The 23,434-nt window shown below is 39.6% G+C and overlaps 2 protein-coding genes across 2 annotated transcripts; one reads left to right on the top strand and one right to left on the bottom strand.

The window, feature by feature from the left end:
* Window positions 1-7,685: 7,685 nt before the first annotated feature.
* LOC109419514 (ionotropic receptor 75a-like) lies at window positions 7,686-10,399 on the bottom strand. The gene is made up of 5 exons (XM_062847888.1): window positions 10,313-10,399; window positions 9,189-9,637; window positions 8,966-9,127; window positions 8,460-8,907; window positions 7,686-8,399 (listed from the first exon to the last, which is right to left on the bottom strand). Exons 1-5 carry the CDS (start codon window positions 10,397-10,399, stop codon window positions 7,857-7,859), a joined length of 1,689 nt encoding a protein of 562 aa, XP_062703872.1. The 3' UTR covers window positions 7,686-7,856.
* An 11,513-nt stretch (window positions 10,400-21,912) lies between these two features.
* LOC109419528 (zinc carboxypeptidase A 1) lies at window positions 21,913-23,218 on the top strand. The gene has a single exon (XM_019693744.3). It carries the CDS (start codon window positions 21,944-21,946, stop codon window positions 23,213-23,215), a length of 1,272 nt encoding a protein of 423 aa, XP_019549289.2. The 5' UTR covers window positions 21,913-21,943; the 3' UTR covers window positions 23,216-23,218.
* Window positions 23,219-23,434: the final 216 nt, after the last annotated feature.

Here is a 23,434-nt window from a genome sequence, read left to right as displayed (position 1 = left end):
AAGACTCAAAACTAAATTATAATACAATGAGTTACCAAATAACATTTATAACATAATGTGATATAATTGAGAATTTGAAAATACCAACGATGTTGAACATGATTATATCACAATCAGTTATAAATATCATGGATTGTTAGGATTCTGTTATTTTTTTGTTATAATTTTCTAGTCGGGCAGTCTGTGTTAAAATCCCAAATGAGCACATTTGACTCACAAAGGAAAATAGCCACCAACCTTTCAAGTCCCAGCAGTTGAAGATGGTGATATAATCGAGCTGCACTACGGTGGAGAAGTAGCTCACCAAGAAATTGATAACAAAACTGGGTTCGAAGAGAACTGACATGGTGCAGAATGGTGCAGATGGTGGTGTGTTCTTGCTTAAGATGGTAAACGATTTGAAGGGCGATTAGTTTCAAGAAAGGGTATAAGTTGATGGAAATTGAGACGTGAAGTGAACAGTCCATGAATAAATTATGAAATGGACATTTGAAGTTGACAACGTAATTTTTGTTGGACAGCATAATAATGATTCAATGAGGAGGACATGCAACGTCATAGTGAACTCATGTAAAGGACAATTCTATGATTTTATCATATTTTTCAATGATATGATGATTTTCATGGCTGCGGTAGGACATTGACAGCTGCGGTAGAGCTCAGCGGCAACCACAGGGTGGAAAAGTTTCTAAAAATCCGCAATAATATCGAATGAAACGAACTCACCAACTCATATATGCATCAAGGACGTAGCTAGAGGGGCCATGGAGAGAGGGCGTGGCCCCTTCCTGGCCGCCATTATTTTTCTTTCAATTCAAACCAATTTAAGATTATCAGAGTTCCAGAAAAAAAAACATTGAAAATATTTAAAAATATCATCAACATAATTATCAAACTTTATCTTCCCGAAACCCACAATTTACCAACTATTTCTTTAAAAGCACCAATCTTATCATATAATTTTACCAAATAACAAGCTTGGTTGAATGGCTGAATCTTGTGATTTTTATTCATGGAAGAGACATATGCTGATATCGAGTGGAAAGACTCAATAAGGACGAATTTTCACTAGTATACAATTCAAACATACGTTATGTTAAGAGCATAAAATACCTGTGATTACTTTATGAAAACCTCTAAGGTAGCCTTCAGAAGTTTCGCCAGGTATTTTTTCTGAATCTTCTACACAGTTTCCTTCAAGAATTTCTCTAGAGATTTCGCAAGATATTCCTCCGGAAATTTTCCTAGGATATCATTGGAGCTTCCTCCAGTGGTTGTTTCAATGCTTTATAACTAGGATTCCTTCAGATATTTCTGTAGGCATTCGTTCAAAGATTTCATCAAGGATTCTCCATATACTCCTTCAATAATTCTGCTAGAGTTCGCTCTAATGATTCCATTTGAAATAATTCGTTGTATTTTTGATATATACATAATGAATCCAGGAATTCCTTAATCATTTTATACAAAAAAAATCTCTAAACGGATCTATCAAAGTTCTTTTAAAGGATTTCTTAAATAATTTGTCCAGAAATCGCTTCAGACATGAATTCTTTCAGATTTACAGAAATTCTTCCAGAAATTCGTTGAGAAAGCTCTCCTAGGATTTGTTAGGCAATTCTTCATGGGGTTTCTTCGGGAATTCTGTGGCGTGCTGTGATTGTTTCAGAGATAACTCCAGGTCTTATTCTAAAAATTCCCCCTAGGATTCCTCCAGGAAAACTTCTTGGGATTCCATCAGGAATTCTTCTTGGAACTCTTTCAGCGACTCCTCCCGGAATTATTACAGGACTTCCTTCAGAAATTGTTTAAGGATTCCCCTAGGAATTTCTTTTGGAATTGCTTCCAGGATTCGTCCTGGGGGTCCTCCAGTGATTTAACCAGAAATTCCTCCAGAAGTACCTCCAGGGTTTTATCTGGGGATTCCTGCAAGTATTCATTTAAGAATACCTTGCCTTCACGATTGTCCCTGGAATTCCTAAAGAGATTCTTAAGATCCCAAAGGAATTCATCCTGGGATTCCTCCAGGAATTCTTCAAGATGTTTCTTGCAGGACCCAGGATTTCCTCCAGGAATTACCCCAAGAATTTCTACAGGAATTGATTCAGGAATTTCTCCAGGAATTACTTCAGGAATTTCTACAACAATTTTTCCAGCCATTTCTTCAGAAATCTTTCAAGGAATTCTTCCACAAATTTCTCCTGGATTTCCTCCAGGAATTTTCCCAGGGATTTTTCCAGGTATTTTGCAAAGAATTTCTGCTCTAGGAATGAAATTCCTCCCAGCATTCCTCCAGAAATTTCTCCATGCATTCCTTCAGGGATTCCTCCAGCCATAGCCTCCGGGATTCCCCCAGGAAATCCTCCAGGCATTGCTCCAGGAATTCCTCCAGAGATTCCTCCAAGAATTGCTCTATGGATTCCTCCAGGAGTTCCTCCAAGAATTTCTTTCAGGGGTTCCACCAGGAATTCTTCCAGGAATTGCTTGAAGTATTCAGGGATTCCTCCAAGGCTTTTCTAGGAATTCCTCATAGAATTCCTCCAGGTTTTATCCCAGAGATTCCCCGGGAATTTATTCAGAAGTTCTTCTAGGGGTTTCCCCAGAGATATTGCCAAGCATTCCCAAGGGATTTCACCAAGGATTTCTCCATGCATTTCCCCTGGAATTGTTCCGTGCATTCTTTCAGAAATTCATCCAGAAATTCCACTAAGGATTCCTCCAGAAATAACGCCAGGAATTCCTACAGGACTTTCTCAAGAAATTTCGTCAGAAATTCATCCAGGCATTTCTCACAGAATTCTTCTGGAAGTTCCTCCAGGAATTTCTCAATGAATGTATCCAGGGATTCCTCCAGAAATTCATTTATGATTTTTTTCAGGAATTCCTTCAGGCATTTTTCCAAGAATTCCTTTAGGGATTTCTCTAGAAGTTCCTTCAAGGGTTTCCTCCTAGGATAGCGATTGTAATTTGTCCAGATGTTCCTCCAGGCATTTCGCTAGGAATTCCTCCAGGAATTGCTGCAGGGAATCTTTCAGGACATCCTGCAGCGATTTCTCTAAGAATTCTTCCAGGTATTCCTCTAGAAATTCTTCCAGAAATTCCTCCAAGGACTCCTTCCGAAATTCCTCTAGGAATTCCTTAAGAGATTTCTTCAGAAATATATCCAGAAACTCCTCCTAGGATTTTTCCAGAAATTGCTACAGATATTCCACCAAGGATTCCTCCAGGAATTCCTCCATAAACTCCTCTAGGAATTCCTTCTGGAATTTCTCAATTGATTTCATTAGATTTTCACCACAGATTCCTCCTACAATTTCTCCAGGGAGACTCTGGAGCAGTTCAAGGGGTCTTATGGAGTACCAACGGAGTTTCAGAGGTTCTCAGGGGAACTTCAGAGAGTTTCAGGGAGTACCAGGAAATCTCAGGGGCGACTCATTGCATTGGGGTACTAAGAGGTCCCAGGAGCCCCCATAGCTTCAGGGTGTTTTAGAAGCGCTTCTATAGCGTTTCGGTGAACTACAACTGAATTTCAGGGGCGATTCAAGGAGTCTTAGGAACGTTTCAGGGGTCTCAGAATATTATACAGCTTAAAATTATTGGATTTTCGCACTTCGCTGGCCCAAGTTGGAAAAGCAATTTACTCATTTGAGCTAAAATGGGACAAGAAATAGAGGCACCCGTCTAGCGAATTGGGAGTCGTGAGTTCGAGTTTCACCGGAGTACGTGGATTTCTTTTCATAAATCAAATCCCAATTTATTCATCGAGCACATGTTTCTGTTGCCTACATGGCTGTCAAAGCATTTTCAACAGAGCCATATTGGTGCTTTCTAATGTGTCTCCACAAGCAATGTGTACTTAGCAAATAAAAATAAAATAACCTATATAGCGTTTAGATACCATTTGTGTTAAGCAAGAGTTTCTATTTTTATTATTTTTCGCTATAGTTCATTCAAGTTTAACCAATTTTTTTTTTAATAGTGAGATACTTTGGTAAATGGCGAGCTTGGTGGTCAAGTGGCTACCGCTTCTGATTCATATGCAGAAGGTCCTGGGTTCAATCCCTGACTTGTCCCCTCCATCCTACTTTAGATCTTTCTATCTATTTTCTCTCTTTTATACATATATATCTTTTGCATATACGTATGTTCATAGCCATCGCTAGAACCAGTAACGGATTGAACAAAATCCGTTTCTCTTCCTTCCAACGTTTCTCCCAACACAAAATGTTCACACCGGTTTCAGCATACATTGGTTGAAGTCGCCGCTACAGTTTTTCAGTAGCAGATGCGTGTTTTGAGATGGTGTTTCGACTAATCGGTTTGTTTACGCGCTGTTTCCTTTGTTGTTGGATGTATGCTTTCAAAGATTGAACATTTGCACGATCGTCGTGAAATCCTTGCAATGCTCAATATATTACGCAAAAACGACTTCTGTTTACTGCTGTTTTTCTTCTTCGCCAGATTTTGTTTTCAAACTTTTGATGGCATGCTCGATAGGTAGCCGATTTCGAAGTTCGATAGGTAGATTTGGTTTCACTCTTTGCGGGTCTCTGGTGTAAGCACCTCTCTACACTGAACGAATCCCTCCACCCAAGATCGACTGAGAGGCGATACGATCACGCCCCTTAACGACATTCGGTTGGAAACCGTATGGTCCACAGACCGAATGATGTCATCCTAAAACCGGATGACAGTGATATGAAAATAGAAAGTCGACCATATGGTCGAGCAACTTTGGTTTTTAGCGATTGATAACAATAATGTCACCGCTAACTTTCTCAAAAAATGATGGGCTTGGTGGCCAGGGTACCCTAGCGGGCACCCTTTTCAAAAATGATGGCATGTCCAGGATAGGACATGCGACGCCAAATCGACAACGACCCGGGTGTCACGATCAAGGAACTTGTTACGCTATCGATGAATAAATTCGGTGCATCTGTGTGGCCTTCGCTCTGCAACTAATATTCATTCACATAGCGTGGGTTGACTCATACGCGAATAAGATGATCGTCATCCGCTTTTTAGGATGATTGCTGTATGACTGATTCGTCATTCGAAAACACGATTTTGGTAATTTGGACTGGATGGTCGGACAAATCAGTCGATTTCGGGATGGGGTTTTCGTTCAGTGTAGGCACCACGCACGAATGCGTGAACCCTTTGCCAAAAAAATAAACATTTCTCACCATAACTCCGACATCCGCATGAACTTGTGCAGATTCAGTGAACTCCACGTTCTATTGGCAACAAGCGATTACAATCATCGCTTCCCATCCCCGCATTTACCTGACGTAGCAGGCGCTATTGTCGTCTAAAAATAAAAGATCATCAATTCTCACACACTGACTGAAGATGCATGTTCGTCCCAAGCAGATATCCCATTAATTCCTTGTGTGAGTGTAGCTGGTCTGGCGATACTGGAGTAGCATCTACGGGCGATCAATCGATTTGCATTCTCATTTTCACTCCTGTAGTTCTGGTTAGATTCCGACTTCCGCCGGTCTGCCGGTGCGCCGGTTACCCAGAGTACCAATTATTTAGCATTTTGTTGCCAATAGTTCTGCCAATGGTTCTGCCAAGGCATGGATTGTAATGAATTCAATTTCGGTCTTTTATTTTTGTAGCTACGCCCAGGTATATTTTGTAGATGCTTTGGCTTTTGGCATGTTTAACATTTTGCGAAAAAAGATTTGGAAGTCACATTTAACACATACATAGTGGGGCAAAAGGTCGAATTGTGGGGCAAGAGTACGAGTCATATAGCATCTTTAGGTAAAAACCTAAAATTCTTCGAAACGTACATACCTACCTTGATACCTTGTTGGCTACAAAGTAACAACGCCGAGTGTATAATAGAGCACCATCTTTGTCGGTCTTGGGCGATGTTCCTCCAGTTTCCCCGAACGTGTAGGAATCGTAGATCTTCTTCAACCGCTTGCAGCCAGCGAGTTCGCGGCCGCCCAAGAAGTCGCCTACCTCTACCGAGTTCTCTGCTGAATATTGTTTTCGCTATTCTTTCTTCCGACATTCGCACTACGTATCCAGCCCACTGAAGTCTGCCGTATTTTATACGTTTCACAATATTCGTATCTTCGTCAGTGATGGAAAACAGTGAGGAATGCAGCTGAGTAGACACAAACGCAAAGCTATCCTACTCGTGAACAACAGAAGCCAGAATATATTCGCACTTCCTTCACTCGCGAGCTAACCAAGCTGGTCGCACTCGTGATTGATTCGCGAAGCAGCTCTGAACATTTTTCAATTTTGTGAAAAAACGAATTTACACGGCCGACAGATTAACTTTTCAGGAACAATAAAGCACAAAACACTACCATCTGATGGATAATTACTTGTTTTGCTATTAAAATCGCACCAACATGCAATTCCCGCATCTCCACTTGATCTTCGCGAATAAAAATTCATGAGTGTTTTTGTTTTTGTTTTGCTTTTTACTCGTGAAGCAAGCGGGTGCGAATAAACTCACACACGGCTTACTCTCGGCACCGTGAGTAAACCGTTTGTTGCTTTTACACTCGCGAGTTGATTCAGGATGAGAGTATTTCCATCTCTGATCTTCGTACACTTGCTACAACTCGTGATTCATGCGTCTGCGCCACACCCCCTTTTTTTGTTTCCTACCGAAAATTGTCCGCAGCACTTTGCGCTCAAAAACTCCAAAAGCTTTTCGGTCTACCTCCTTTAACGTACACGCTTCGTGACCGTAGAGGGCAACCGGAAGAATCAGCGACTTATATAGAGCGAATTTTGTTTGCGTTTGCAAGTTACGGGACCTAAGCTGACTTCGTAATCCGTAAAAGGCAGCTGCAATACGCCTTTTCACTTCACAGGAAACGTCATTGTCACATGTCACAAGTGTTCCAAGATAAACAAATTCTTCATCAACTTCAAACACATCCCCATCAATCACTACTTCAGCACTAACACCACTAGGCCTGCTTCTGTCTCTACCCGCTATCACGTACTTCGTCTTGGTAGAGTACGAAACGTACATTATATCTTTAAAAATGAAGAAACAAATGAGATATTTTGTTCAAAGTTGTAGAAATTTGCCGTTTTATCTGAATTGGGTGAAAAACTACTAGTTTTTGGTGTGGTAAATTTAACCCTAATTTGGGTAAAATCTAGAGCGAATTTTAAAGTGCATTCCACATTCAACATCATATTTTTAGTGTCATATTATTATGTGTTATGTTACATAAGTGTCATATTATTATGTTACCGTTAGCGTAATTCGACAAACATTATATTCGAACTTTTGCCCCAGCGGTGGGGCAAGAGTTTAAATTGGACGCACACTAACAAAACGTGTTGTAGCTTAGAATTGAAAAGACATTTGGCCTAACTTTGTTCAGCAAAGTTTTAGCCCATGGATGTTTAGAAGAATTACCACACGGTATTCATTTAGGGTACTGGTTCCCTTATTAAGCATGTGGCTCCCATTTTCATCCTACGAAAAACAAAGAATAGAAGCACTGTTTGTTTTGTTTCTCATTTTTGTATTTTTTGTTGGAAGTGAGCACCCATGAAAACAAAAAGATCGGAATCAATCGGTGCCGTAATCGCTTGTTTTCGAATAAGATGAATATGGGAACGTGAGGTTACTGATGGCACTCGTACCCTATTTATATCTGCTTTGATTTTTTGAAAAACATACAATTTTCAACTAGGGTCGAACTTTTGCCCCACTCTTTGAGCCACCTACAATTATCCCATATAAGTCCTTGTTTGGTACAGTTGTGGTACAGTGTGTATCAGCGCATCATAGGAAACTTATATTGATGTTCAATCCATAAATCATATTGCTTCCATTTATTTCGAAATTCGAATTGATAGGTTTACAAAAATTTCTTCTTGACAATGCCATCGGTTGTAATCTGGTCAAAGCGTTTGTTCAAAACGTTCCTGACCAAGTCTTTCGTAACAAACTGCGATACAATTTCCGCCCCAAAAGTCCCAACTGATAGCACTAATCCAAACCCAAGGAGAACAAATATTGGAAACGCACCAGTAATGGTCACACTGGAGATGATATTTCCCGATAAACATTCCGGCTTCTTGGCTACCCAATAGTCGGCAAACCTCTTCTTGATCCCAACCTCCAGCATTCGCATATACTTGACCCTGAACAGCTCCCGAAAGGGCGAATCCTTCCGCACCACGTGGTCCACAAATTGGGTGGGCATACTTTCCAGTTCATTCAGATCGCAAACTTCCGTTGAGTCAAACAAATTTCTTATAAGGTTGTAGGCCACGTTGCGTTCGCAGTTGTACGCGAAATTTCCTCGACGCACTCGCTGGAGGCCCACAGACGAGTTGACGAAAGTCTTTTCCGTCACTTTCTTCTTGGTGAGGTAGTCGACATCGGGTAGATGGGATTGCTGAAATATGGTAAAATACAATAAAAAATTGAAATACAAAACACCCGTATCAGTATTCACGTAGAAAAATGCCTTCTCATAGGTCACATTTTCGATGCCCAACTCAATGTGGCTATCAGCCAACTGAACCAACGACTTGATATCCGACTCCTTGTGACTGCCGATCAAATCCGATACAATCTCCGAAGTGTAGTAGTTGTAGACCATGAGTGTGCAGAGCAGCATGAACAGTTGCATCGCCCTGCCCGACAAACTTTCCGGCATGTATTGCGATCCCTGTTGACAGTAGTTTCCCAGAAATTCAACGATCAAACTCAGAAACGGGGGGTTCTCTCTGGCTCTTAGGATGTCTCTGAGTTTGTACTCGGCCGAAAAGCTAAATTTCATCGCAATGCTTCCGAGGACGATGGTCAGCAAGATCATTAGCCAGACGTTGGTAGAAAATGGTCTAATAAATGCGTTGTCCGTCAGTTGAGTGCTTTCCGGTGTTTTGAAGATGAACATCAGCCTGAAATGAGATTTGGAATGTATACTAAACATCTTTGTGTTGCGTTTCACAATCATACTCGAAAGTCATGTAGCTCAGAACGCTTGCCAGGTGTTCCATCCTCTTGATTTTGGTCATCAAACCTGTCGAGGAGAGATCTATTTCCTTATTGACCAGTGCTCCCAGAATACCGCCAGTAGAATCATTGAATGTCCAGCGATCGTAGTGAATATAATGAACTCTGAAACATTTGCTTCATAATTAACTTATTCAATTAGAATAGATCCTAATAGTTCACTAACTTGTAAAGCAAAGTGGCATGTAGAGCTTTGATCAGTCGATGTCCAAATCGTACCGCATGGTCCATGTGGCGGTCCTTATCCGACTCCAAATGAGTAACAACCTGCTCAATAGAGTTGTTAAGACGCGGAAACCTTTGCGACACGGTTCCCACTCGAAGCGTCAAATCCGTCAAAGTTCTTCGATGTTCGTATTTTGGTTTACCAGCAAAGCGACTCGGCCCCAGCCGGTTCGTCTCCAGGTTGATGTCTCTGTCGAGCGTTACATTGAGTTGTCCGCCAAGTGGACGTCCATTGTTGTACACATCGTACAGTCCGTTTCGGGTGAGTACTTTTACTTCTGCATCAACGTACAAATTCACGTTTTCCAGGAAGTTGAACACGGTTTGATTGCGCTGCCAATCAATTATCAGCCAAAAAGTTGATGTAGAGAAACACTTGTAGTCAATGCACTAAAAAAAATATGTAATAAGCAGATCTGTTCAGTGGAGCGCAATGTTGGAGTTTTCTGCAAAGTTGTTCGTTTAAATAAACTTTGTCTGTCAATGCGATATCATATGGACCATATGGATACATCCTGATATTCATCAAAGGGGTTCCTACTGAGATAAAACCAAGGTGTCCTGGTATTCCTACTCCAGAGAGTCCTCCTGGGATCCCTCGAATGATTGTTTTGGAATTCCTCCAAGGAATGCTTTCGGGATTGTTGCAGAACACACGTCCCGGGATTGTTTATAGGGATTCCTACCGGAATTCACCTTAAATTCTTCTTGGAATTCTCCAGGGATCCTTCCCAGAATTCCACTAGAAATTTCTCAGGGATTACTCTCGGAATTCCTCTAGCTGTTCCCCAAGAAATTACTTCCGAAATTCTTCTAGGGTTTCCTGCTAGGCTTTTTCCGAAGATACCTGGATTTCCTCTACAAAATCTCTCCGTGATTCCACCATGAAGTTCCACCGGAGATTCGTCTTATAAATCCAAGATTTTTATTTTTATTTTTACATTACATTACATCTACATGATTACTTAACCTAACCTAACTCTAATACAGGTAATGCAAGCGAGAACGAATTAGCCTATTCTTGAACACATCCACAGACAAATTGAAATCAAACAAATGATTCACTAGATTGAAGACACTACATAAATCCTTGAACAACTCTTGCTGGCATTTTTCCCGGTATTTCTCCAGGGTTTCCTCCTGTGATTCCATCGCGGATTACTTCAGGGGTACGTCTCGAGTTTCCTTCAGAGGTTGCTCTTTTGACTACATTAGGAGTTTTTCCTATTTAAGTACAGGGGATCGGGATAGACAAAAAGATCGGGACAGGCAAAATTTTCACTTTTAAAAAAATGTCCAATTAGCTGTAACTTTTCGAAAAGATCTTTTCCAAATTTTGTCAACTGATACACAACTAGTTGATCAATTTACAGTGGAAATTTGAGAATATTTGATACACGTTTCGAAAAGTTACACCTATTTGAACTTTTTTTTGAGAAGGGAAAATTTGCCTGTCCCGATCATTTTGTCTATTCCTTGTATATTCCCACTGCGGTTTCCGCCAAAAAAAATCTTGTTTAGGAATTGTTATCGGGATTACTGCGAGAATTCCTCCTGGGATTCATTGTGGGATTCCTATAAGTATTTGTCCTGGGATTTCTCCAGGAACATCTTTCGGGATTCCTTTCGGGATTCCTCTTGGAATTTCACCTGGGATCACTTCCAGCGTACTTGCCGAGATTCCTCCTTCCGAGATACCTCAGGTTGATCCTCAAGAAGTTCTTTCCACAATTTCTCCAGGAATTTTTTTTTCTGGGATTCCTTTTCGGAGACTGTGTTTCAGATATCCTTCAGGCCTGAAGATATTCCTTACTTACGGGTCGATATTTAAGATCTGATGGCTAACGGAGATTCCCCAAGGGCCTTCCGCAATTGCTCTAAGAATCCGTACTAGATATTTTTATGGGATTTTTCTGGGATTCCTTAAGGCATGCCTCCTGAGTCATGGGATGCAAGTTGCAACTATGTCATTTTAGATGCACGATGGTTGAAATTTTATTCAGTGATAAGGGGTCGTCCATAAATGATGTAGCATTTTTTGACGATTTTTGACACGCCCTTCCCCCCTCCCAGCTTATTTTCCCATACCTAATGCGTAGCATTTTCGGAGACTCCCCCTCCCCTTTAAATGCTACGTCATTTATGGGTTTATGGGTTTATGGAGACCCCTAAGGGGTTTCTCCCAGGATTTGTTGCGGAAATCCATCCGGGATTATTCCTGGGATTCGTTTATGTTTTTTTTTTTGAGATTTCTACCAGAATTTCATCAGAAATTTCTCCTGTACTACCGTCATTGATTCTTAGCGGGATGTTTAGTGAGGACTTTTTCAAGATTTCCTGCAATTTTTTTCCAAGATTTTTTCAAGGATTCCATCAGAACTATACCAGGGATTCAATACGAATTTTTCTTAAGATTCAATACGGAATTCCTTCTGGGATGCCATCATTGATATTATCAGGAACTTCCGCAATGACTTCTTCCAGCGATCAGCGATTCCTCCAGAAATTCCCACCGGATTGATTGAGTAGTTGATTGATTGATTTAGCTATATTATAGAGACTTTCAGCCCTTGGCTGGTTCGTCTCTTTCTATGATTCCACTCAGGATTTTTACAGAGATTTATTCGAGGTTTTCCCAGGATTCCTGCAAGGATTCCTTCCCAGATTTTTTCCAGGACTCTTAGAGTGAATCGATTAAGAATTCCTTCCTTGATTTTTACGGGGTCCTTTCAGGGATTTTTCTAGGGATTTCTCTCTATATTCCTTCCAGCATTGCTCACGGGATTCTTTTTATATCATATACTGATTTATCGACCATATTCTATTAATAACTTGATGATTTTGTGGCTATATCGGTCTCTTTCTATTCATAGTATAAGGGAGTAGAAATCAAAGTGGATAATGAAATGATAGATATGATAGGCATACCCCTATGAATGGACTGCGAATTCCGAAAAAGCTACCGATCGATAGGATTTGTGATGAAAACAGAACAATACATAGGCAGTCGGGTGCCTGAAACTTTTGCCAGTCTTGGTAAGGTGGTATGAACTACCAACCAAGCCGATCTGTTTAAAAGTACAGGGCGCACGGCAGAAGTTTCACGCATTCGATGTATTCGTTCAATACATGGCCTACTTGCCTAATTTCACCTTCTATAAAATTTTCACACTTGTTCGCTACCTAGCGAATTCTATCATATCTATCATTTCATTATGCACTTTGATCTCTACTCCCTTATAATATGAGTAGAAAGAGACCGATATAGCCACAAAATCATCAAGGGATTCTTTTCGTGATTTTCATGGGGTTCCTTTAGAGATTTCTCCCGAGATTATTTTCAGGCTTCCTAACGAAGGATTTCTTCCGAGATTTCTCGGAGTTCCTTCAGCTACTCTGACGTGAATCGCATATCAGTCCCATCTTTGCTGGATTTCCTATACAAATGGGACAGATATGCGATTCACGGCAGTACTCCTTTCGAGGTTTTTGTCTCATTTCAGAATTGCAGCATTGATTCCTCCCGAGATTCTCCTACAGGTGAAGAGTGACATCTCCCTATTTAATGCATTACCATTGAGTTTTTATCTATCTATCTATATAAATAAAATTGGAATGGTGTTTGTATGTCATGAATAGGCTCGGGAACAGGTCAACAGATCGACATGATTCTTTCACTGTTGCATTCCGCCAGGGCTCCGACGTGTTCGTACGCAAAAATAATTAGAAAAAGTGACCGGGAAGGTAAGAAAAACAGGAAAATCTGAAATTCCATTTTGAGGAGCATTTCTTCATGGAACCGGATATCAAAAAAACAGAGTAGGCAGGCAGGACGACGTTTGCCGGGACTGCTAGTGTTTAATAAAAAAAAAAAATGATCACATAGAACTGACAAGATAACATCTGAAGTGGATAATCCGCTTATTGACAATTGGCCATGAGTTCTATTATCATAACTCAAGAAATTTCTAAAAAAAAAACAAAACGACGAGGAATTTCTTTAGAAATCCATGTTGAAATTCTTGAAATAAACCATTGTGTATTAGAAGAGAAATTTCAGAAGAAGTTCCTGATATAGCTTTCCAATGAATTTCTGAAAAAATCTCTCAAAGTATCCTTTACGTAATTAACGAAGAAACAACTATCAAATTCGTATTTTCTGACTTCTTAGAGGAATATTTGGATAAACAAATGGATTAACATCGTAAATATATCTACAAAAATCTCTGAAAATGAACATTAACTAGGCTACGGCTTATTTGTCAAAAGTTGTTGTAACCTGGAATTCGTAAGCTCTTCTGAATTTAAATGACATTAATAGAGAAACCTCTGAGTTTAAGCCAAAAATATTGAGATTTAGAGGTCGCGCAATTGCTTCAAAGTTGAATGTTCGAGTAATAAAAAGGTGTTTTCACTTCAAGTGCCATAACTTTCTCAATTTTCAACCGATTTTCAATCTTTTTTATGAATTTCTCACAAATTAAATTTTGAATAAACTACTCCTCCTCCTCCTCTTCTTGGCGTAACGTCCTCACTGGGACAAAGCCTGCTTCTCAGCTTAGTGTTCTATGAGCAATTCCACAGATATTAACTGAGAGCTTCCTCTGCCAATGACCATTTTGCATGCGTATATCGAGTGGCAGGCACGAAGATACTGTTGAGAGATGCATTCGAGCACCCCTCGTAATCGAGACAACATTTATGAAATATGGATACACCATGGATATGTGTGTTATCGATTGTTATTGTTTATAGTTGTAAAATGTTGAATGTAAATAAATGTCCATTCGTTCGTGTACAGTGAAACAGTACGCAGGTGTTTTGTTCTTCTCCGTTCAGTGATTTCCTTTCTCGTCCCGCTGTTGTGAGGTTTCTGCTGTGTTGCAAAATCTAACAGGTTTTGAGTCCAGGTATGGATGAGAAAGTGAAAGTCGCCGCGTTCGATGGATCCGGCTTCCACAACTGGAAGTTCCGGATGGAAACCATCCTCGATACGTTCGGTCTCCTGGATTGCGTCGAACGGGAGGTTGCTGAGATCGACGAGTTGCTAGTGATGGCTGACGATAGCGTAGAAGTGAAAACGGAAAAGAAAAGACGAATGGCGGAACGGAAAATCGCAGATAAAAGGTGTAAAGCTGTGATTATTTCGGCTATCGCGGACAGTCAACTAGAACTGGTTAAAGACTGTGCGACCCCAAAGCATATGTGGAGTACTTTGAGGTCGGTGTTCGAATGTCGCGGTGTCGCTGGGCAACTTTACATTAGAAAGCAGCTACTTACATTGAAGTATGTGGAGGAAGTTGGTGTTAGTTTGCCAGAACACTTGATTCAGTTCGACTGTTTGATTCGTGAACTCAAAGAAAGTGGTGCGACAGTGGAAGAATCGGACGCGATTTGCCATTTATTATTAACATTGCCATCGTCGTTTGATTCAGTTGTTACTGCCATCGAAACTCTTCCGAATGGAGTAACGATGGCATTTGTGAAGAAGCGTTTGCTAGACGTTGATTTGAAGAAAAATCTTGTGAACAATGACAGTGGTGAGAGCAAGGGTGAAAGCAACATTGCTATGATAAGCAGACACACGTGGGGAAAAGTAAAGTGCTTTCGGTGCGGCAAACTTGGTCACAAGCGAGCAGACTGTTATGTGTCAGTGGTTCCCAAGCGGAGTCGGTACGGAAGAGTGAAACTTCGAAACGGTGAGAGAGATTTAGTAATTGAAGAAGATGGTACCTCGAATTGCGCAGATGTTGCTTTCTTAGTGTCGAGAGAAAAAGAACAACTGGAGAAAGTGCAGTGGTTTTTAGACTCTGGAGTGACGGACCACATAGTGAAGGATGCAAGTTATTTTGACAAAATGCGACGCTTGGAACAACCGGTGGCAGTGGAGATGGCGAATGGAGAGAAACAGCTGGCGGAATATTGCGGCGATGTGGTTCTGTATGCGGTTGTCGACGGCCAGAGAAATATGTGTGAAGCAAAGAATGTACTCTACCTCCCAGGATTGAAGAAGAATGTGTTATCTGTGAATCGATTGGCGAGGTCTGGGATGCAGGTCAGCTTTACTTGTGACAAAGTGGAATTGGTAAAAGGTGGTGAAGTGTTGGTTGTCGGGCATCACACAGGTAAACAGTATGGAATTAACATGTTGTGTAAGAGCATGCGACGTGAAGAAGGAGAAGCGGCTAGCTTGCCGATAAAGTTTTGAAGATCAGAAAAAAAAAAACAGCAAAATACGGGATTTCAGTCTAGGAGGGGTCAGTAAGACCATAGGATTTTTAGTGATTTAGCGAAAGAGTTTACGTGAATTAGTGCGTATGTATTAAATATGACGAGTCGAAAGATAAATGTTTATTTTATTGAGGAAGCGTGAGGCACAGCTGAAGTGTTTGATTATGTTATCAATTTAGAATATCGAATGATAGATCTGTGGTTATATTATAAATTTGATCGTTGTACTCGGGTTGTCGACTTGAGGAGGGGTGTTGAGAGATGCATTCGAGCACCCCTCGTAATCGAGACAACATTTATGAAATATGGATACACCATGGATATGTGTGTTATCGATTGTTATTGTTTATAGTTGTAAAATGTTGAATGTAAATAAAAGTCCATTCGTTCGTGTACAGTGAAACAGTACGCAGGTGTTTTGTTCTTCTCCGTTCAGTGATTTCCTTTCTCGTCCCGCTGTTGTGAGGTTTCTGCTGTGTTGCAAAATCTAACAGATACTCTATGCCCAAGGAAGTCAGGGAAATTTCCTTTACGAAAAGATCCTGGACCGACCGGGAATCGAACCCGTCACCCTCAGCATGGTCATGCTGAATACCCGTTCGTTTACCGCCTCGGCTATATGGGCCCTTGAATAAACTCGTAGAATATTAAATTTTCCCAAAGTCACGCAAAATATGAGTTTTTAAGGATTTAATTTATTTTTTTCTCCTTTTTACAAAAAAATTCACCTTTAGCATCCGATAACTTTTCAACCGGTTGACCAATTTTAATTTTTTTAGCTTGCTTTTGTAGATATTTCTGTTGCCTATCTTTGTCCCAAACAAACTTTTCATCAAAGTAGTCATTTTTATCAAACTTTTCATCAAAAACTGTCGAAACATGCCCTAAAACTTTATTTTTTCATGCAAAATTGAAGTTTTTGACGATTATTTTCATTTTTTTACTCCAAACCAGATTCTTAGCATCATATTTAGGGATATGGAACACATAAGAGGTTTTTTTTTTCATTTTTTTTTTCCTTGCATTTAGAACATGAAAATATTGTTTTGCTTCAGAACACTCCAAAAACTGAAGTTTAAGGCTTCCATATGATTATTTAGAAAGAAATTTTCACTTTAAACCCGAAACTAAGCAAGAAAACAATTAAAATTTTGCCAAAATTCTGATTTTTCCTATAAAATACGTGTTTTTGAACGGTTTTTGGTATTTATCCATTTTAAAACAATTTTTTAAAGGTACAGTTTATTCACAGCCTAAGAATGCAACAAAAACATCTACAAAAGCAAGCTTAAAAAAATTGAAATTGGTCAAACGGTTAAAAAGATTCGAAGATTCTATAGTTTAAAAAATTGTAAAAAGAAGGAAAAAATATATTAAATTTTTAAAAACTCATATTTAACGTGACTTTGGAAAAAAATAATGTTGTACGAGTTTATTCGAAACTTAATTTGTGAAAAATTAAAAAAAAAAGATTAAAAACCGGTCGAAAATTTGGAAAGTTATGGCACTTGAAGTGCAAACACCTTTTTATTGCTCGAAAATTCAACTTTGAAGCGATTGCGCGACCTCTAAATCTCAATATTTTTGGATTAAACTTAGAGGTTTCTCTTTTTGTGTCATTTGGATGCAGAAGAGCTTACGAATTGCAGGTTTCAATAACTTTTGAAAAATAAGCAGCAGCCTTATGTATAAACTCCTAGGAAACATTTGCGGAGACATTTACTGATAAATCCCTGAAGGAATCTGAGGAAAAATTGCAACAGGTATCCTTGAAGGAAATCCTGGTGGATTTTCTGATGAAATACATAGACGAAATCGGGAGGTCGCATGTGGATGATTCTTTCGAAAGAAAACCGTGGTTATATCACTGAAAGATATCATGCAAGTAGCTCTGGAGGAATGCTTGAAAACAAATTCTGGAGACCCTTACCAATATTAAATTCGAATGGAATAATAGATGTAATTCCTAGAAAATTTCCAGAAGAAGTTCCTAGAGGGGTTAGTGATAGTATAACTGTATGAATTCCTTATGGAAGCTCTGGAAGAATTTCTATGATAACCGAAGCAATCGCCAGAGGAATTTTTATAAGAATCCTTAAAAAGTTCTCTGAAACAAAAAAAAATAAACAAATTCCTGGAGAAGTTTTTGAGGAAATTTATTGAACACTTTTTAAAGGAATCCTTGTAAATATGTGTGTTGAAGGTATCCCTGGATGTATAAAATAATCTTAGAAGTAGAGAATAGAGATTTCTAAGAACAATAATGAGGGAACTTTAAAAGCAATGAAGCAATATTTGAAGCAAATCATAGATTTTTTTGAAAAAATAAGTTTTTGAAGGAATTTCAGAAGCAAACCTTGGGAATTTTGGAAATTAATCCCTGAAAGAAGATTCTTAAGAAATTCTGAATTTTTGATTTCCGGAAGGAATCGCTGGAAGAACTCCTGAAGGGAACGTTTTTATGAGAGAATCAGCGGAGGGATTTCTGAAAGGATTTCCTGAGAAAGTACAAGGAATATTTTTATGTACTTGGAGAAATATGAAAGAGAAATATGTGCGGCTCCGTGGTCGTGCGGCTAGGGTCACCAAGCTCTTAGTCGCATCGTGCTGAGGAGCGCGGGTTCGATTCCCGCCGCAGCTGTCAGGAAAAGTTTTCGGCTGTGCCACTGGGCGTTGCATGCTAGTCCGTTGTCTAGTGTCGTGCTTCCTTCAAAGAGCAAAAAGCTCACTGGAAGCATTGAACGTGTCCGTGTCTTTTTAAAATATCAGGAGGGAATGTCTAGAGGAGTTTTAAAACATAACTCTGGTGAACAAATTCACGGAAGAATTTCTGAAGGAATTCATGCAAGATTTAAAAAAAAATCCCTTGCTAAGTTTATGAAAGAATCCGTGGAAAATTTTCAGAGATGGAATGGAAACTTCTGTGGGTTTTATACAGGTTTTTTTAAAGCAATTAATGGAAGATTGGTAGAAAAAGTTTAAGAGGAATCTCTAGAGGTATTACAGATGGAATTCTTAGAGAAACTTTATCACGGAATCCTTAGAAATTTTTATGTAATACTAGCTGTCCCGGCAAACGTCGTACTGCCTGACTTATGTGTTTTTTTACGTAGCTCCATAGGTAGGGACGTCCCCCGCAAAGTCCCTGTATGGGAGCCCCCCGTTCCAGAGACCGGAGAGGTCCCGCACCAAGCTAAGAACCTTCCCCGGCCCCAAAAATACTCAAATATAAAATTTCATACCGATCGGTCCAGTAGTTTTCGAATCCATAACGGTCAGACAGACAGACAGAAATTTATTTTTATATATATAGAATGCCTAGAGTATTTTCTCAAGACATCTGGAGTAAGCTTTGCGAGAATTTCTCATGTAAAGACTGCCCCAGAAAGTATGGACGCACCTAGTCTTCAGTTGTCTGGGCCTGATCGATGGTTCTTGTTTCGGGCTCCGTTTTGTCTGTTTCTGTTTACTATAGGACCGAAAATTCAAACGTTTGTTGCCACGATGAACATTGGAATTCGAAATGGTAACTTTTTTGGCCATACCCCGCTCTGTGTTAGTTAGAAGGTTTTTTGTTGTGCTCAAACACCTTCATTATTTGTTTATTTAATCGAGGGATAGCAGGATCTGTATTTTTTACCCAATTTTTGCCTATGCTTTAACGTGTTATTCCCATTGTAATTGCTAATTGCTGGTTGCACAATTTTCTAACTTACTCCCACCATATTTTGTTCTTTTCCTAAGTGACCTTTCAAACTCTGTTCATCGTTTGTGCACATTTTTTCAATGATGTTTCGTTGAAAGCTCATGTATTTTGAAATACACTGTTGGAACCGCAAAAACCGTTATACAAATGCCGAGAAAATAGGTTGACCAACAGGATGTAGCTTTCACAAAGAACTAGTCATCAATAGTTATGAAATGCCAGTATTTTCTTACTGCGTCCATACTTTCTGGACCGGTCTTTAAGCTGTGGAATATTTTGTCAAATAAATCTTGGAAGAATCTTTGCAAGAGAAGTTCGTGAAGAAGTTCCTTGGATAATTTCTGGAAGTTTTTTTTAAGTTTGCTGAAGATTTTTCAAGGATTCTAGTAGAACTTTTTGAAGGATCCATGAAACATTTACCAAAAGAACCAGAGAAGGCATTTCTAAAGGAGGCCCTGGTAGATTTTCGCAATGAATCATCGGAGGGATTACTTATGAAAAGTTTTCTCAAGGATTCTTTGGAGAAATTGTAAGTGAAATCTCTAGAGCAATTTCTGAAGAAAATTGAACTTGATGGCCAATTGTAGACGTTTTCAGAACCGTCATAAAACCATACACCTTTTTGGTTTTATGATTATTCTAAGAACCACTTCAAGTCCATTTGACTATAAAATGTTACTTGGGACGAAACATTTTCTAAAATAATTCCTCAAGAAATTTCTAAAGAAACCCCCAGAGAAATTTGTCACGATTCACTAAAAAATCTCTGGAGAACATTTCCGAATTAATTCCTGGATGAATTACCTGGAAAAAATCCTGAATCTCAGGTAAAACTCTTAGGAATTTCCCAAAGGAACCAATTCGTGCAAGATTTACCTAATTAGTTTTTTGAGAGATTTCTTAAGGAATCCCTAATGTAATGTCTGCAACAATCTCTGAAGAAACTCTGATGGGAGATTTTCTGAATGAAACCATGAAGAAATTTCCGAATGCATTTCAAGAACATTTTTTTAAGGAATCTCTGAAGGATTTTCTAAAGAATCCCTGGACATATTTCTGTAAAATATTTGGAATATTTCTGAAGAATTCACTTGAGGGGCCCACAATCAAAGGGGTGTAAGTGACCATTTTGTCAATTTTGAGCTGAGCATATCATAAAATTCTTCAGGTTTCAAGCTTTTAGGAACTTTTTTAAGATTGTTTCTACGATGATTAGAAAAATTACAATAAATCAGAGAAAATTGAGTTGATTTTGAAACTCTATACATTTTGTATGGGATGAAAAAATGATCCAAAACTTTAAACCTCATTTACTCGAAAGTAGGTTTTTGTCACTTACACCCCTTTGCTTCTAAACCCCTCACTTAGAAATATTTTTTTTTAAATTGGAGAAAATTCTGAAAAACTCTGTGACTTTTCTAGATTTCTGATTTACACTCAGCTCTTAGCTGATGTATCCCTGACAACCGTTCCTAGAATCTATTGACAAACATTAAGATGGTCCGATAATGTATAATTATTCATTTTTCCAAGGCGCTATACCATCATTTTAGATTTTAGCATGTGATTGTACAACATCTTTTTGCGAACTGTAAACTAAGTTTATTCTACATCGACCGGGATCTCACTGACAACTGCACTGCACAATTACACAAATGTGAACAATAGACTGTTCAGTGAAAGTAGGAAAAAAAGTTACGTTACCAGTTTGAAAGTGGCACAATAATTATCGACTCACCCTTTATGTAATTATGGTCATTAATTTCTGGCTACATTATTTTTAAAATGTGTCTTGACTACTGTTTACATTCTAACTGACCTTCTGTATAATTTCATCCCTCCCATTACAGGCGTGATCCAAAACCACACCGACGTTGGTTCGAAATCTGTTGGTAATACGTTCGGCTTGTTCTGCAGAATCAAATACGCCCTTATTTAGGTTGACCATATCAACAAACATAGCCTGATTTGAGAAACTCCGTACAAATTCGTAGCTTTCTGCAACAAATGTGGGATCATTACTATAGTTAGTTTCCACGGCACTATACTAGTTGTAATTCTCACCTTTTGAATTCCAACAGTTGAAAAGTGTAAGATAACTGAGATTCACAGCAGAGAAATAACTAAGCAGTAGTTGACTCACAATCGCTGTTTCGGCCATTTTGACCGAATAAAATGAAAGAATCGAATCGTGCCTTAGGGTGTATTATGGATGCATTTATACGCAAGTAGCAAACGCAAATCAAGGAAAATATGACAACATAATAGAGACGTCAATACAGTTGAACAATATTAATAATTGAGATGCACCACAACCGACTGCAAAAAAACGGATTAATTTGATCAAGCTTGTCAATCAGTGTATGAATGATTGGTAAACAGTACTTTGCTTGGGGTGAGCTAAACTTGACATTGAAGAATCAACATTTCAGTGCAAATGTTTCCGGAGTTCTTCAAGTGCACGTGAATAACGTAGCACTGTACGCAGCAATTCAGAAAAAAAAACCTATCCAAAAGACCACTGACTGTTTTATGGCCTTACAGAGTGATAACGTCCATACTACCGCAAAACTACACAGAGCATGGCATTCAAATTCAAGTACCTACCGAACTATTTCCATCGGTAGCTAAATCCCCTTGAAGTGTCGTTTCGAATGCCACGAATAGGAGTTTCCATTTAACGAGGAACATGAAATGGACTATAAATGGCACCTGATCAACCTTGAAACAGTTAGTTTGTAGTTGGGTAACTCAAGAAAATGGGTCTTTCGGTAGCAGTTACTGCTGTGGGGATTTGTTTGTGCTTCGGAACGGCTTTTGGAAGCGAAGTTGCTCGCTATGATAACTACAGGGTGTACGAAGTGATTCCCTCGTCTACGAATCAGCTGAACCTGCTTAAAGATCTGGAAGGGTCGAGTGATAGTTTGATTTTCCTGAAAAGTGGTGACCAAGTTGGAACAAAGTTTAATGTAGTTGTGGCACCCCACAAGTTGGCTGACTTCACGGAAGCCCTCCTCAACGAAGGGATTCATGCTCGATTACTGGAGACGAATATGCAAAAGTCAATTGACGAAGAAAACCAACGAATGCTGTCCAAGCGTGCCGGAGGTTCTTTCGATTTCAACGACTATTACGAGTTAGAGGACATCCATGCCTGGTTGGATAAGTTGGCAAATCAATATGATCAAGTAGAACTTCTTGAGGGCGGTCATTCCTACGAAAACCGATCAATCAAGGGTGTGAAAGTGTCTTACAAATCAGGAAATCCGGGTGTGTTCGTAGAAGGAGGTATTCACGCTCGCGAATGGATCTCTCCGGCAACTGTCGCTTACATTCTCAACGAATTACTCACCAATACCGATCCTAAAGTACGAAACATCGCTGAAAACTACGACTGGTACATGTTCCCTAGTGTGAATCCTGATGGATACGTCTACACTCATAAGAAAGACCGACTCTGGAGGAAGACCCGTACACCCTACTCTGGAGGATGCTTTGGCGCTGACCCGAATCGTAACTGGGACTTCCATTGGGCTGAGCAAGGAACCAGCAATAAGTGCGTATCCGATACTTACGGTGGACCTCACCCCTTTTCCGAAGTAGAAACGAAAACCTTGTCCCAGTTCATTGCCTCGCTGAAGAGCAAAATCCAAGCGTACATCTCATTCCACTCATACTCCCAGCTACTGCTGTTCCCTTACGGACACACCCATGAGCACACCCCGAATCACAACGATCTGTACGACATTGCCAACGCAACGATCAAATCCCTCGCGAAACGCTACGGTACCTACTATACGTTCGGGAACACCTTCGATGCCATCTACCCGGCCAGTGGAGCCAGTATGGATTGGGCCTACGGAACGCTGGACGTGAAAATCTCCTACACCTACGAGCTACGACCCGGACAGGAGTCGTGGGATGGATTCGTGCTTCCACCAAAGCAAATTATCCCAACTGGAGAGGAGACTTTGGATTCGTTGGTTACGCTGCTAGAGGAATCGAATGGCAGAGGGTATTTTAAAAACTGAAAAGTTTAAAAAATGCGAAAAACAGTACTGAAATTTTGTAAATACAATTAAATATTGATAACTAGAGTAAACGACTTTATTTCACAACACTAAAAAATAGAGAAATTTTACGATTGGAGATTTATGGCTTTATCTGTCATTTTCTGCTAAAAGAACAAGGGAATAGAGTAAAAGCTGCAGAAGGCTAATAGCATAGCATAGCTATGCTATGCATAGGAT

This window comes from Aedes albopictus, chromosome 2 (genome assembly GCF_035046485.1).
Source record: "Aedes albopictus strain Foshan chromosome 2, AalbF5, whole genome shotgun sequence".
NCBI lineage: Eukaryota > Metazoa > Arthropoda > Insecta > Diptera > Culicidae > Aedes > Aedes albopictus.
The sequence above is the reverse complement of the archived record's forward strand: the minus strand, read 5'-3'. Positions and strand labels throughout refer to the sequence as shown.

Bases quoted from the DNA above. Each gene is read 5' to 3' on its own strand.
- LOC109419528 (XM_019693744.3), top strand. From the start codon at position 21,944: ATGGGTCTTTCGGTAGCAGTTACTGCTGTGGGGATTTGTTTGTGCTTC.
- LOC109419514 (XM_062847888.1), bottom strand. From the start codon at position 10,399: ATGGAATCACAGGAGGAAACCCTGGAGAAATACCGGGAAAAATGCCAG. The intron at 9,638-10,312 runs GTGAATCATTTG...TATTTTTTTTAG, and splicing joins TATGTAGTGTCTTCAATCTA to TGCATTGACTACAAGTGTTT. The intron at 8,908-8,965 runs GTATGATTGTGA...ATCTCATTTCAG, and splicing joins CTGAGCTACATGACTTTCGA to GCTGATGTTCATCTTCAAAA.